The sequence below is a fragment of the Syngnathus scovelli genome, chromosome 6 (genome assembly GCF_024217435.2).
Source record: "Syngnathus scovelli strain Florida chromosome 6, RoL_Ssco_1.2, whole genome shotgun sequence".
Taxonomy (NCBI): Eukaryota; Metazoa; Chordata; class Actinopteri; order Syngnathiformes; family Syngnathidae; genus Syngnathus; species Syngnathus scovelli.
In genome coordinates, this window is record NC_090852.1 from 11,635,364 (window position 1) to 11,649,894 (window position 14,531).

The window sequence follows — 14,531 nt, forward strand, 5'->3', positions numbered from 1 at the left end:
CGGGCCCACGGAGAACATGCAAACTCTACACAGGGAGGGCCGAAGGTAGAATCGAACCCGCGCCCGTGCTAACCAGTGCGCCACCGAGCCACCTATATATACATATACATACAAATAAATAAATAAATAAATAAATAAATAAATAAATAAATAAATAAATAAATAAATAAATAAACGCAGTAGCGTGAATATATGTGACGTTAAGAAATGTGTGTATTTAAGAAAAGTTAGGGTTAAGTGTGTATTTAAGATACGTTAAGAACAACATGATCTATGAAGTATAGTTGTTAAGTATGGTACAAATTTGCTCTCGAATATAAATACTAAGTGCACGTGCATTGCTGAATTGACCTAAGTTTGTTTGACGTCAGAAACTGCAAACAACTGAGCGTATAAAAAGAAGGACGCTTCTGTCTGGGGATGAAAAAATAGAAACGCGGTGGAAGGCACCCTCAGACGCACACTGACTTGTTGCAGCTCCCCAGCGCTTTCTCACGCAAGATGCCACTTTCGAGCAGCTCCACATCCTCGTCCAAGAGCATCCGCAGAGCAGCATCCGAACTGGAAAGGTCGGACTCCATTACGGTAAGAATAAGAGAAACTTTTGTAAGCTTTTCACACATTAGCACAAGGATGCCCTAAATGTGACTGTATTGCCTTTACTGAACGCGTAGCGTTACGCACCACGAAGTACAAAGAACAATTTTAGGTGACATAGACTGCCACCCTGTTAACGCAAATAATCAAATATAAAGCAAATCTCAATGGGCACTGCTGGTCATATTCGAATACATTACTATTTTAAAATTATGTATTTTATTTCATTTTTCACATTTGGTTTTGGTGGTCGGACTCCATTACGGCAAGAATAAGAGAAACTTTCGTAAGCTTTTCTTTTCACACATTAGCGCAAGGATGCCCTAAATGTGACTGTATTGCCTTTACTGAACGCGCAGCGTTACGCACCACGAAGTACAAAGAACAATTTAAAGTGACATAGACTGCCACCCTGTTAACGCAAATAATCAAATATAAAGCAAATCTGAATGGGCACTGCTGGTCATATTCGAATACATTACTATTTTTAAATTATGTATTTTATTTCATTTTTCACATTTGGTTTTGGTGGCTGGCTATCCTTTAAGATATCAACGTTTATAGCACTCCCTACCTTTTTAACCGTTCATTACCAATGTAAATTTGAATTAATTAATCCATCAATCAATTAATTAATTAGTCTATTGTATACCTCACTTTATGAGGCTTATCTAGCATTGAATTGTTTCTTTTTGAATCAGCGTGCTTTTGCAGGCATTTGGAGAAATTATAGTTTTTTTTGTGCACCAAGGTCATTTTTGTGTCGTCATTATTCACTTTATAAATAAATATAGTTATGTTATATATAAGTTTCCTTTGAATCAGTCACAGCGCTTCCTAGGACGACGGCAGAGCTTGATCGACGATGCACGGAAGGAGCGCGAGGCAGCCGCAGCCGCAGCAGAGGCTGCAGAGGCCAGCGAGCAAATAGTGTTCGAAGAGGATGATGGAAAAGCCCTTGTCAACCTCTTCTTCACTTTAGCCAGCAACAAGACGCCTGTGCTTTCGAAGACTCTCAAAGTGTTTGAGGTATAGGCTCTGTGTCAAATATTTCTCCCCCGTACCCAATGCGTTGACATTAATTGGGAGGTCATTATCTGTGTTTCAGACATTCGAAGCAAAGATCCATCATCTGGAGACGCGACCATGCCGCAAGCCCAAGGACAGTCTGCACAGCCTGGAGTATTTTGTCCGCTGTGAGATGCACGTCTCTGACGTCAGCACTCTTATCAGCTCAATCAAAAGAAATGCAGAAGACGTCAAGACCACCAAAGAAGTCAAATGTAAGGCTTTCCAATTCCTGTATTCAACACACATGTTTTACCTCTTGAAAAAGTAAAGGGACCACGGCAAAATGATCTGTACTGTACAAACATGCAAATCTTTGTTTGGATGCAAAGTAACTGGAGTAATTTGTCATTTTCTGTAAACGCCTCGTGATGAGCACAACGAGGATATGCTATCCTAAATTTTGAACGTATCCTAAATTTTGAATTTATCTTGCTGTGGTCTCTTGATGTCTTCCAGAGCTGTATCTGTGAGATTATAATTCAATATATATTTTATCTTGTGCGCACAAATCTAATACTGCATAAAAGAGCTTTTATATATAGGCATTACTAGGATTTTTGTTTTGTTTCTATTAGAAAAACTCCTAATGATGTAGGCAATGTGAGTGAGCAAATAAGAGGTTTTACCACTTACATTGAAGCTCCCTTGTATCACATAGATTTTTTTTGTTAAACAATTATTATTAGTATTAGTAGTATTAGTATTAGTATTAGTATTCTGGTTATCTACTTTGAAGGTTCTTTGAATCAGAAAGACCAACTACATAGCTGTTTGTCGAATTTTTGTCACTCAAATTTAGACTTTGAAGTGATCCAAAATATGGTCAATTTAGCATTTCTTAAACAACAAATTTTGTGGTGGGCCAAGAATTTTAACAGTTGTACTGTCACGAATATTTTATTACCAAAAATAAAAATATACTTACTTGCTTTTATTGTTCGCTTGTTCACATAATATCTGAATCTGACCTTTTTTTCCCAGTTCACTGGTTTCCAAAGAAAATAGCAGATTTGGATAAATGTCACCATCTGATCACCAAATTTGATCCCGACTTGGATCATGATCATCCCGTAAGTCAAGACCTTGCATGACACATACAGGGAAACAATTGTTCTTAATGGCATTGGCCAAGAAAATTGGATCAGTGTTTCTGATTAATTTGATTTGAATAGGGCTTCACAGACCCCGTCTACAGACAGAGGAGGAAAATGATTGGAGACATTGCCTTTGGATACAGACAGTAAGAGACGTATTTTAAGCAGCTGAGTGGCTACTGTGCAAGCAACCTTACAAGATACATGAACATAACAAACTGATACAAGTACACATTTGTCTGTCCACAGCGGAGCGACGATTCCCAGGGTGGAATATACAGATGAGGAAATTGCTACTTGGTGAGGGTTGCTGTATATTTCTATTTCAATTTCACCCGTTAACAAGAATATGCACGCATCTCACAAGAGGTTCAGCCATAAAGTTTGGTTGTGTTGTTTTGTTGTCTCCACTCGTGAGTGTCACTGAGGATTGTGTGATGTGACTTTCATGGCTATTTTGCTCAATTATTTACACATGAACAACAGTATCAAAGCAGTCCATTAGATTAGGCAGCCTGTAATTTGAGCAGATTCTTCCGACATGGAGTTCATTTTCAGCTCAGTTCATGCCAAGTTCATCCAATGTGAAGAAATACTCTAGCTATAATGTTTGAACTTGATGTGGGTTCCAAGACAATATTCTAAATCACGCCAAGGTTTGACTTTAGTTTTGATTGATGTGGTCAGGTCGAGAAGCTGAATTCATTTATTAAAAACACAATCTACCCACAATATGTTATTGCTTTATTAAAATGGATAATATTTTTTCACCAAATTAGCCTGAGAACAAGCCATGTTGTGGCCATGTCTGTCACTGTCACTTTTCCTTACTTTTGTCCTCATGCATACTTAAATGGGTTTGATGTGGCAATAGAAACGAATGGAATTTTCACACCAAAAAAGGAATGAAACTTTGCATATTGACTGAAAATAAATAACAATAGTCAGACTGTGTTTTGGTATGAAGAAATCACACAATTCTTCATCTCTTGCCAGGAGGGAAGTCTACTCGACTCTGAGGGACTTGTACAGCACGCATGCCTGTAGTGAGTACCTTGAGGCCTTCCGTCTCCTGGAAAGGCATTGTGGCTATAGTCCAAACAACATTCCCCAGCTGGAAGATGTGTCCCGCTTCCTTAAAGGTATGGAGCAGGAGTTTGTTTAAAGACTCGTTGCAGATGTGATACATATGTGATGAGAACACTTTTTCATCTCCTAAAACACAGAGCGCACTGGCTTTCTGCTGCGTCCAGTAGCAGGTCTCCTTTCGGCAAGAGATTTCCTGGCAAGTTTGGCGTTCCGGGTGTTTCAGTGCACCCAGTACATCCGACATGGCTCGTCTCCTATGCATTCCCCAGAGCCGTGGGTATACCAGAGTAACGCCAACTGAAAAAGAATGATTGAGGGCACAAACTGAGTAATCCTCCTTTCCCCATTTCAATCAATGTACACACTTGATGAGAAAAAAAAAAACACATTAACCAATGAAAATCAAGCATTGCTTCTGAATTGTGGCCAGTCGAATTATTTAAAATAAACTCACAAAACTGGTCTTGAAAATAATGTTAGCGAAACTGCCTGACATGAGGTGCACAGGTCTCAAATTGTTGGATTGCAAGAAGTGCCTCAAAGAATTCTGCAACAAAAGTGTGACCATTACTTTTGTGTAGGTTGGTGATTTTTTTCAAAAGCACATTTTAATACACAATGTAATGTCTCCCACCTGCCCTCTTTGCTTTGACAAGAAAAAAACATGCAGTAGATTAGGCATGAGCTGTAGGTCCACAGGAGCACATTTTTTCTCTGTTTCTCTTTCCATCCAGCGACTGTGTCCACGAACTTTTAGGCCACGTCCCCATGCTGGCAGACCGCACATTCGCACAGTTTTCCCAGGTAATCCAACTCAAATTGATTCTTGACTACCGACACTATCATTTATAGGTTCGGTTTTACAATTGTTTTATTGTGGCTGTGGTTGAATGCACTGTATCCCACTGGCAGCAGATTCTAGTCTGTGTTTACTTAATTTAGCAATAAAATAAACAGTAAACTTGTCAGTCAGCATTGAAAATGCAGATTTAAAAACAAATTGAACACATTAGAGAGCACAAATAGTAATAATGTTGTGATGAGCCAGTGTGCGCCTCTCCGTATCAAAACATCATTGGATTATTTTCTGCAGAATCTTGGCCTGGCATCACTGGGTGCTTCGGATGAAGATATTGAAAAACTATCCACAGTAAGACCAACAGTGTAAACTCAAATACTGTAGATAGTGACGTCCTCATTCAACACTTGATTTGCATGGTTTTTCTTCCAGCTGTACTGGTTCACTGTGGAGTACGGCCTGTGCAAACAAAATGGTGAAGTGAGGGCTTATGGCGCCGGACTGCTTTCTTCATACGGAGAACTTGTGGTAGGTTCCACCCTCATTTGTGTTTTAATCTTCTCATAATTTCAGAAGATGCAGCAGCCAACTCCACCTTGTATTCATTCCCTCTCCATGCAGCACTCTCTCTCGGATGAACCAGAAACGAGAGCGTTTGATCCAGAAGCTGCAGCAGTGCAGCCCTACCAAGACCAGACCTACCAGCCCGTCTACTTCATTTCGGAGAGTTTCTCTGACGCAAAGGAAAAATTCAGGTAGAGCGCTGTCACCTGGATGCAAACCCTTGGCAAAAACATATTGAAAGTGAGAAAGAACATGAGAAAAATAAACAACAAACAGAAGGATGACAGGAAGGTTATGCAAGGACAAGGTCATAGAACAGCCATCCATCCCTGGAGACCACAAACTTTTGTAGGTCAGCCAGAAGACAGCTGTTACTAATGTAGGCCCTCTTACCATAGCAAAATACTGCCGTTTTATTTGGCATACACATCAAATGCTGCCTTGCAAAACAAATAGCTTTGGTGAGTGTTTTGACAGGATTTAGTCACACTCCATATGAAAATAGCAGCAAGGGAATGTTTATCAAAATAGAATCGATACGAGCAAAAGTACGATGAATATCATTACATAGGAGAATATTTCTCATGCGGACATTTTGGTTTCTGTACGCACGCATAGTGTGCGCTAAGGCCAAGTCAAACATTGGTGCTGCACCAAGGCATTTTTTACCGCTTATACTGCCACAGGTGAGCTGCAGCCTCTGCCAGCTGACCACAGGAAAGTCTTTGTTCACATTTACACCTGTGAACCATTAATAAACATACGTGTACACAAACAAAACGCATGCATGACAAGTAGATTGTGAAAAGTCCAAGGCAAGATTCAAAGGTAGAAAACTCTTGATCGTAAGCCAGACATGCTCCACTGTGCCATGCGACCTCAAGTGCTCCTTAACCTTTATTTTCTTGCCTCTCTGTGTGAAACTTTAACCAGGGCATTTGTTGCTGGAATCCACCGTCCCTTCTCAGTGAAGTTTGATCCCTACACCAGCAGCATTGAAGTCCTTGACAACCCCTTGAAGATCCAAGGAAGCTTGGAAGGAGTGAAGGATGAATTGAAGATGCTGACGGATGCCCTTGGTGTTTTGTCCTGAAAATGGACCCTTGACCTTCTTGTCTTCCCACCCCACCTTGCTGTTGTTTGCTTGCTCTCTGCTGTGCTCTGCAACACCCAAAGTGTGACAAACCTTGTGTGTTTGGTGCCTCCACTCTGATGGAGTTTAGAATGAAAAGCTGATCTTCTAGAAGCTGGCCAAAAAAAAAAAAAAAAAAAGACTGCAACCATTTCAACCTCAATGTAAACACTTAAGATGATGTTTCCAAAGATGTTCAGTGCCTCTTGTGGTGTAGAGGCAGCTATCCATACAGTCTGTTAAGGAAAAAAGTGTTGTGTTGAAACTAAAATGTAATGTAAATCAAAATCAAAGACGTATACGAAAAGAGTATGGTTTGAGTATTTTATAATCAGCAACATATACATTCAGCATCTACTAGGGAAAGTTGATGCTGTATAAAATCAAATCATATTGTATCACCTGTGTCTGCTGTATGACAAATGCTATGTGAATTAAGTATTTCAGATATTTTTATTTAAGATAGTCAATGTATTTTTATTTAAGATAGTCAATGTATTTTTTCCATTTATGTGTTGAGTGTCAATGCATGATTAAGAAAATAAAACCACATGATGAGCTGTTGATCATTGCTTTACTGAATAGCTAAACTACTAAAATACCCCATATTTACATCCCATCATTATTTTTATCTCCAACTATTCATTTTCTATTCTGCTCGTCTTTGGTCACATGTAAACCACATCCGATGTCGTTTCCATCCAATCACAAAGCCCATAAAAACAATTAATCCCATTCATCTAACATGCATGTTTTTGGAAACCTGAAGGAAGATGGAGTGCCTGAAGAAATCCCAAACAAGCACATGGAGAACAAGTAAATCCACACACAACCTTAAGCCGAGATTTGAACCTGAGCCCTCTCGACGGAGAGGCACACCAGCTACCTACCAACCAGTGTGCCGTCTGCCTCATCAAAGGTTTTTCCACATAACATTAGATCACCCTACCTTCATGTGATTATGTTTTAGCAAGAATTGGCTGCGTGACTGTAACAGTATCCTTACTATTTTGGTTGCAGCTTGCAGTGGTGTCAAGCATGACATATCATAAAGGTGTGTGATATCTGGGTTACTTTATTCAGTTAGATGAGAGGACAAAATCAAAAGAGCTCTCTGTGAAATGCAGTGCACCACTGTACTTCTGTTTTTGAGATATTTTCATTATTTGTGGGGTTAGTTTGACCGATAAAAGCTTTACCATGCATTACAATTCATAACTCTGACATTTCAGTAAAAAAAAATCTCACCTGTTGCTGAACTGAACCCTTAATTCATAAATATTACTGAATACAATCATATATTCCACATAATAATAATTTATCAATTAATTGTTTGTGGGTTTAGTTTATAAAAGCTTGCGTATTTGCATAATTGGGCCGATTTGCTAAACTTTGAAACACTGTGCTGCTCACCTGTAAATCGATAAATGAATAATTATTATCTTCTTTTTGTCTCTACTTCTCGATTGTTTTTATTCAGGAAAAAAATGCGGTGGTTTATTACCTTCTTGGCAAGGTGATTGCATTGTAGTGTTTTGCCACGGGAGGGTGCTGCTAACCAGTATTTTAAATCCTTCAAGACGGAAGCGGCACGTTGTTGAACCATCCTACTGTCATTCGTGAGTCCCAATGAAAAAAAAAAAAAAAAAACCGAAGCAGACAAAGTGGCACTTTTAAGCATAACTAAATAGCCATAAGAATGATGTGTTTCTACAGTGCGTCATGCAAGGTGCTCCTGTTGGTTCCATCACGAATCATGACGTCAGAATTGAGAAATCCAGATGGAATCGTTGCCAAACGAGACGGGAGGGGGTTCGACGGAGATGACAGCTTAAGGATGACATCATGCCTACATCCTCACCTGCTATGTTAGGTACGCTTGTGGCGTTCATCACTGTGCGTGACGTCATTTCAGTTGATCAATTGGTTTTTATTACCTCCCGTCCTTCCTCACACGAGGGCGGTGTGCGCGTTTTGCTCTCGTGCTCGCTCACCCTGACTTTTGGGTCACTGAGAGGCACTGCTGCATCACTCTCCTCTTGGCAGGGTATCACCGCTCACTGACACCCCTTGGTGAGTCAACGAAAGTTGACCTCATCAAGCAGACGCACTGATTTAACGCAGTCTGAGCAATGTGGAGAATGTGCGTTGACTAGGTGATGTGAAGAGTCCCGTGGAGATAGTTTGACCTGGTGCGTAAACGCTGTAGGTCATGATCATAGGTTCTGATCTTCCTTCAATAGGGCTATATTTTTCCTTATGCTTCTCTTCTAGAGCATTTTTGTGAAAGACGTCTCCATGTTTTTTTAACCGTGCCGTGAGGAGGAGGGGAGGAGCGAGGGGTGGAGTGTGGGGTGTAAAGTGGGCGTGTTTTGGTATATAATACTTCTCCCTCAGAAGTTTGGTCTGTCGCCTCGGTCTCTGGGACAGCCTCTCACACATCATCAAACTAACCAACCGGGGAAACTAACTCACCTGCAAGCACCCGACCACGTCAGACCAACCTTTTCATTCCTTTCTTTCTTTTTTTGTTTTTTTGTTTTTTGTTTTGTTTTTTGGGGTGACTACTGCCGACTGTCATGGAGACCCTGCAATCGAGACCCGGACACAAATCATTTTGCCACACCTGCAGGACAACGGAGGAGAGCAGACGAAAGGTTAGCAATAATTAACAGTAACTTTTACACATGCATATTTTAATGACTCTTTGCACGTGGGTCATTGAATAAAATAAATGAATACAATGAGAAAATCTAAAATATAAATGCACGGCTTAATGCAAAAGTTCAAAGTGCCATTATGCCATGAGTGAATTAGCATTACTGGCATTTCATGCAAAAGACAAACCAGAAGGATTAAAATTTGGAGGTAATTTGGTGTGCCGGCTGGTGCAGGACTTGGAGCAAACAGCTGGTCTTATTTGCCGGCAGATAGGGGGCGGTAGGCGAGGGTCAGTTTGCTCAATAAAGGGTGCGCAAGGGGGACAACAAATGCTGAGTTTAGCTTTTCTGATAGTTAACTATCGAACAGCCAGCCGCTCTTGCGAAGTCTGGCATGTTGCGCAAGAGGTAAAACGGCACTTGTCTTGCAATTTTCCTCCACAATTAGCTCTTCTCCCTCCTCGGTGCCGAGTTGGGACCGTGGCATTTAAAAGCGCGCAGAAAGCGGACTGAATTTGTTTTTAAATTAAGAAATGAGTAAAAACTGCGGAAGTAATGTGTCGTTTTGAATTTGGGTGTAAGTTCACCTTGCGTGTATGCGTGTGCTTGCAGGTCAAGAAGATGTCCTCGTCCAGCCGTTCCTTGCTCTTTGCACTGGCACTCACCCTCTATGCGGTGGAGATGACCTCGGCAGAGACCCTGTGTGGGGGAGAGCTGGTGGACGCGCTTCAATTCGTCTGCGAAGACAGAGGCTTCTATTTCAGTACGTTTGTGCGCGCGTAACGGTACTGCGCAATTGTGTGGCCTTAAATCATTTGCGTGCCTGTGCGCGTGCCCCCGCAAAAAAAAAAAGAAAAGAAAAAAAATTGTTTGCATAGCTGATACTATTTGCCTATTTGCTCCGTCTGGGCGTCAAACATTCATACACACACGCACACAAGAGAAGCGAAGAAGACAGCTGTGTCTCGAGTGTTAGTCCCGATGCGCACCACAGGCCTGCGCACCGCACTGTACCGCTCATTGCATATGAAAGGCCGGCGAGCCGTGAAGCCGCATACAATACAATGAGTTGCTTGTTTACCAGTAAAGTAATAGCACCCCAAGAGGCATACCAGTCACCACCACCCTAGTGTGCACAGACCACATAGACCACCGTGGTCCAAGGATGTTTGTGTGAGTGTGTGCTATTTTTTATTTTTTTTTAAATATATGCCAGATCATTAACTTGTGTGGCATAATGATGGCAAGACATGTAAAGCATTGTTTGCATTGTGATGGATTGTTAATCCCTGAGTGGATAAACTGCGACACACATACTAGATATTGGTATGCACAAACATACACACTCACAAAAAAAATCTCACTTTTGACACACATAAGAAATATCTCTGAACATGGCTTTTTCACGGACCATTATCTAATTTGGATGATTTCTCCTCCCTAGTTTCTTTTTCCCCTTTTCCTTCCTGCAATCAAATCTCTCTTGTGTCTCGTGAGATTTCTCCAACATTGTGTGGGGCGCGGGTCTTCAAATGAGCCCTTTATTGATCGTTGACGGCATTCCCCCGTGGAACATTGAAACACTCAGCCCCTTCTTCTTCTCTCGTGCTTTTCTTTCCCGTCATTACTCTGTTCCTCTTTTGATTTGCATTCACCTCCTGTTTTTCAAGGCTCACACACTCCTGCACTGATTCCCCCGGGCTGTTTTCTCTACCTCTCTGCCCCTCCTCATTCTTGTTATCTCTGCTGACTTGACAAAGGACAAGGTCGCAGAGGAGTTTCCATTTTATGTATTTGCTCACCTAAGGGACGGGCTGGCTCGTCTGGCCCACTACATGCTGTTTACATGCGCATTTGCTCATTAAGGGACTTCCAGATAGCCCTCGTCAGATTATCTTCTCCAAACAAAAAGATTTGTTGCAGTTGGTCATAGATTTCCTGTTATCCTCTTTGCGGCGCTACGATTGTAATCCTGCAAAAACAACCTAGATCCATTTCTGAAGAGAGTGTGTGTTCCTTGCTTTAGGCCTTCTTTGCCTTACGTTCTGTTTTGCGTCTCTCCGCAGGTAGGCCCACCAGCAGGGGGAACGCCAGGCGCACCCAGAATCGTGGGATAGTGGAGGAGTGTTGTTTCCGTAGCTGTGACCTCAACCTTCTGGAGCAGTACTGTGCCAAACCCGCCAAGTCAGAAAGAGATGTGTCGGCCACCTCTCTACAGGTCGTACCGGTGATGCCTCCATTAAAGCAGGTGTGCATCACAGCAACAACAACACAACAGTCTGGGAACCAGTGAAATCCTACTCCTCCCATCATGTTGTCCTCTGTTCACCTCTGCCTCACCCCTATATCCTTGACACGCTGTACAGACCGTCTTGTTAGATGATCTAATGATAATGTAAAGTGCTGACCGTCGTGGAAATTGTCCAGCCAGTGTAGCACATTGTGCTCAAGAAAGGAAAAGCTCACACACTGACTGCTGGTCCGTGACGAAAACAATGTGTTCCGTAAGATTATTCGCTCATTACTCATGCAACTGCGGAATGTGGCATGCGTTTGCATTTAAAAAAAAAAAAAAAAGCTGACAGAGCCCTTAGAGTCTCCCTCACACGTGCAGCAAATTGTCTAAGTGCTTCACCGAGGCCACAAGAAGACACAGTAATGGCTGTGCTCCCGACCTTTTACAATCCCCTGCAAAATCCCTTTATGCTTGGTCATGTTCACGTGTCAGTGACAAGCAGTTGAATGAACGGTGCAATCGTAAATCCATAGGAGAAAAGTAAGCAGACCTCTAGTCCAGAGAGGGGGGTGGGGGGGACGCCGGTGGGGAATTAGTTTGGACATGTCCCTAGTTTGTCCGGGCAGGGAGAGTTGATGGGTACAGCCTGCTCTGAGGGCCAGCTGTTCTTAAGCTATTGAGCGAGCCTCAAGTGAATGAAGGGGGATAAACACTCTTCAAGTGGCAGGACCAAAACAAGCCATTCACATGGATCACTGGCTACTGGCGCATAAATTCCAGGCCCCCTGCTACCATTCCTACTTGTTTCTCATTCAGTGGTACTCAGCGAAACACCTAGCATTGTTAAATTTGCAATGTTTATATGGTCATTCAGTATGCAGCAGTTTAGCCATTCAGAAGGTCGTTTGGTGAGCTTTTGCGTGCCCCTCATATGTAGACGAGACGGGAGCCCATCCTTTTTCGCCGCTTGTTAAAGAGGCAGAACTAAGCACTTGTTGACAGCTTCTCTTAGTTGAGGAAACCAAAACAAGTACTGTTTGGAAGCCGGCCAAGGCTACGCATTATGACTTGCCGCTTTGAGAATCACATTTGATCAGCCGCAAAATAAGCATATCAGCTGTAATGAACTGACTTCATCTTCTCCCTTTTTTTTCTGTTTTTTTCCCCTTTATTTTGCCGGCATGCCGCAAAAGGAAGCCCCGAGGAAGCAGCATGTGCCCGTGAAGTATTCCAAATACGAGCAGTGGCAGAGGAAGGCGGCCCAGCGACTCCGGAGGGGTGTCCCCGCCATCCTAAGAGCCAAAAAGTTCCGAAGGCAGGCGGAGAAGATGAAAGCCCAGGAGGAAGCAAGCTTCCACCGGCCCCTGATCAGCCTGCCCAGCAAACTACCGCCTGTCTTGCTCACCACGAACAACTATGTCAACCACAAATGAGCCCATTGCCAGCCCTTTGCACAGACAAGTGTTTGCAAGGACAAAAAAGCCTAGGGGATTATAGCTTTGTCTCTGACGTCATTTCTGTGGCAGTCCTCTTTGACCTCCCCTGCCCTGTCCGAGCCCCATGCCCCTACGCCCCCACCCTCACCCCCAGCCCATTCTCATCCACCACTTCTTGACCCTCTGCCCTCTTTCTAATACCCCTCAAACCCTACCGCCGTCCTCCGGAACACAAACATGTCTTCACATTCTTCCTGTCTGAACTTTTTTTCGCTAGCTCTTTCAGTCACTGACACAAAAGGCACAAACACAAGTGATGAACAAAAAGTTAACAATTCGGCTGAATGCCATTCAGGTGGACCCGTAAGCAAAACAGTTAATGGAAGAGAGCAAGGAGATGTGTTTTGCAAGTGTCAAGAGGACACCCAACGGAATGATTTTTTATTTTTTTTTGGCTTTGTGGAAGACGACTCAACATGAGGAGAAGCTTGCATGACAGAATCCATTCCACATTTTTTTTTTCCTGAAGCAAAAAAGAAGAAAATCTGTTAGTTTTTTGTTTTTTTTTTAATTTTATTTTTTAGTTTGCACCGCTACCTTTAAAGGGACTTCCACACTGTAAGGAATTATTTTATAAAATTAGATTCCTGTTCCAGCACCTTTTGATCACAAACAAAAAGCAGAAAAGAGTCTGCAAAATTGCACATTGCCACGGATTACGTCAAACTAAAGAAAAATATATGGCACTATTTTTTTATGAACAATGAACGTGTAGCTTAAAAAATGCCATGGTGCTAGCTTTGGGAAAGGACTCAAAGAAGAGGTTAAAAAGCACGTTTGTTTTTTTTGTTGAATATATTATTACTTTCCGTTTTAAGGAAAGTGTGACTGAAACAAAAGAGAGAAAGATGGGGGAGCTCCTGGCAGTGGCAAAGTCAAGGGGGAAGTGTCACTGAGAAACTATGGGGGCGAAGAGGGCATCAAGGCTCAAAGGAAGTGCTGGTGGCTGCTCAACACAAGTTTGCTGGCATACACGGGAAGGGGGACAAAAGACCCTGGCCCTGTCCCTCCTGTCTTCCGACCCGGAGGCAGATGGGCGCAGGGGACTTAATATGGGACACTGTGGACTGCCTGGATTGGGACAGGACAAAAGTCCTGGGACAGTACTTCCTGTTTACCGTGGCTTTGCGGACTGCTCCGACAGGAAGTGTCATGGCACGGACAAGTGGGATAATTGAAGATTTTATTTTAGTTTGATTTGATTGTTTTCTTGTTTTCTTTTCATATCAACATTTCAACAAAAAAAGGAAACCCCTGTCTGTTTCTGGTACCATGACATTTCTGTTTTTCCATGTTAGGCATCCTCATGGTTATTTTATGATGTTACTTTACCGTTGTAAAACAAAAAGGCACAGACATTTTGATTCAAAGGGAAAAAACAGCAATAATGTCAACTAACATTTATTTCTTATTGTATATCAGTAGTATTCACATGCGTTTGCCCGAAAACAAATACTTGAATATATCTCTCTATACATATATAATTTTATATATATATATACATGTATATATGTACATATGTATGTATATATATGTACATATATATATATATGTACATATATATATATATAATATATATATGTACACATACATATATATATATGTAGATATATAATTAGTTTCCAGGGACGTTGTGTTATTTCCTATAGTCTGAGCTGTATCTTGCGTAATGAGCCGTCAAGCTTTTTTTGTTTGTTTGTTGGAATACAAATAAGGGCACTGTATAAAGGCATTATTTATTTTGTTATAAAATATATTTGAAAATTGGTCCAAATAATATGCGCAGCACTGAT

General features: G+C 41.8%; 2 protein-coding genes across 2 annotated transcripts; both read left to right on the forward strand.

The window, feature by feature from the left end:
• Nucleotides 1–428: 428 nt before the first annotated feature.
• On the forward strand, nucleotides 429–6,910 carry th (tyrosine hydroxylase). Its single transcript, XM_049722877.2, has 13 exons — nucleotides 429–585; nucleotides 1,423–1,626; nucleotides 1,706–1,880; nucleotides 2,650–2,738; nucleotides 2,841–2,908; nucleotides 3,012–3,062; nucleotides 3,759–3,904; nucleotides 3,989–4,124; nucleotides 4,586–4,655; nucleotides 4,945–5,001; nucleotides 5,083–5,178; nucleotides 5,272–5,405; nucleotides 6,148–6,910. Exons 1-13 carry the CDS (start codon nucleotides 502–504, stop codon nucleotides 6,305–6,307), a joined length of 1,470 nt encoding a protein of 489 aa, XP_049578834.1. The 5' UTR covers nucleotides 429–501; the 3' UTR covers nucleotides 6,308–6,910.
• Nucleotides 6,911–8,723: 1,813 nt separating this feature from the next.
• Nucleotides 8,724–13,418, forward strand: igf2b (insulin-like growth factor 2b). The gene is made up of 4 exons (XM_049722878.2): nucleotides 8,724–9,003; nucleotides 9,619–9,769; nucleotides 11,073–11,254; nucleotides 12,436–13,418. Exons 1-4 carry the CDS (start codon nucleotides 8,926–8,928, stop codon nucleotides 12,673–12,675), a joined length of 651 nt encoding a protein of 216 aa, XP_049578835.1. The 5' UTR covers nucleotides 8,724–8,925; the 3' UTR covers nucleotides 12,676–13,418.
• The last annotated feature ends 1,113 nt before the right edge of the window (nucleotides 13,419–14,531 follow it).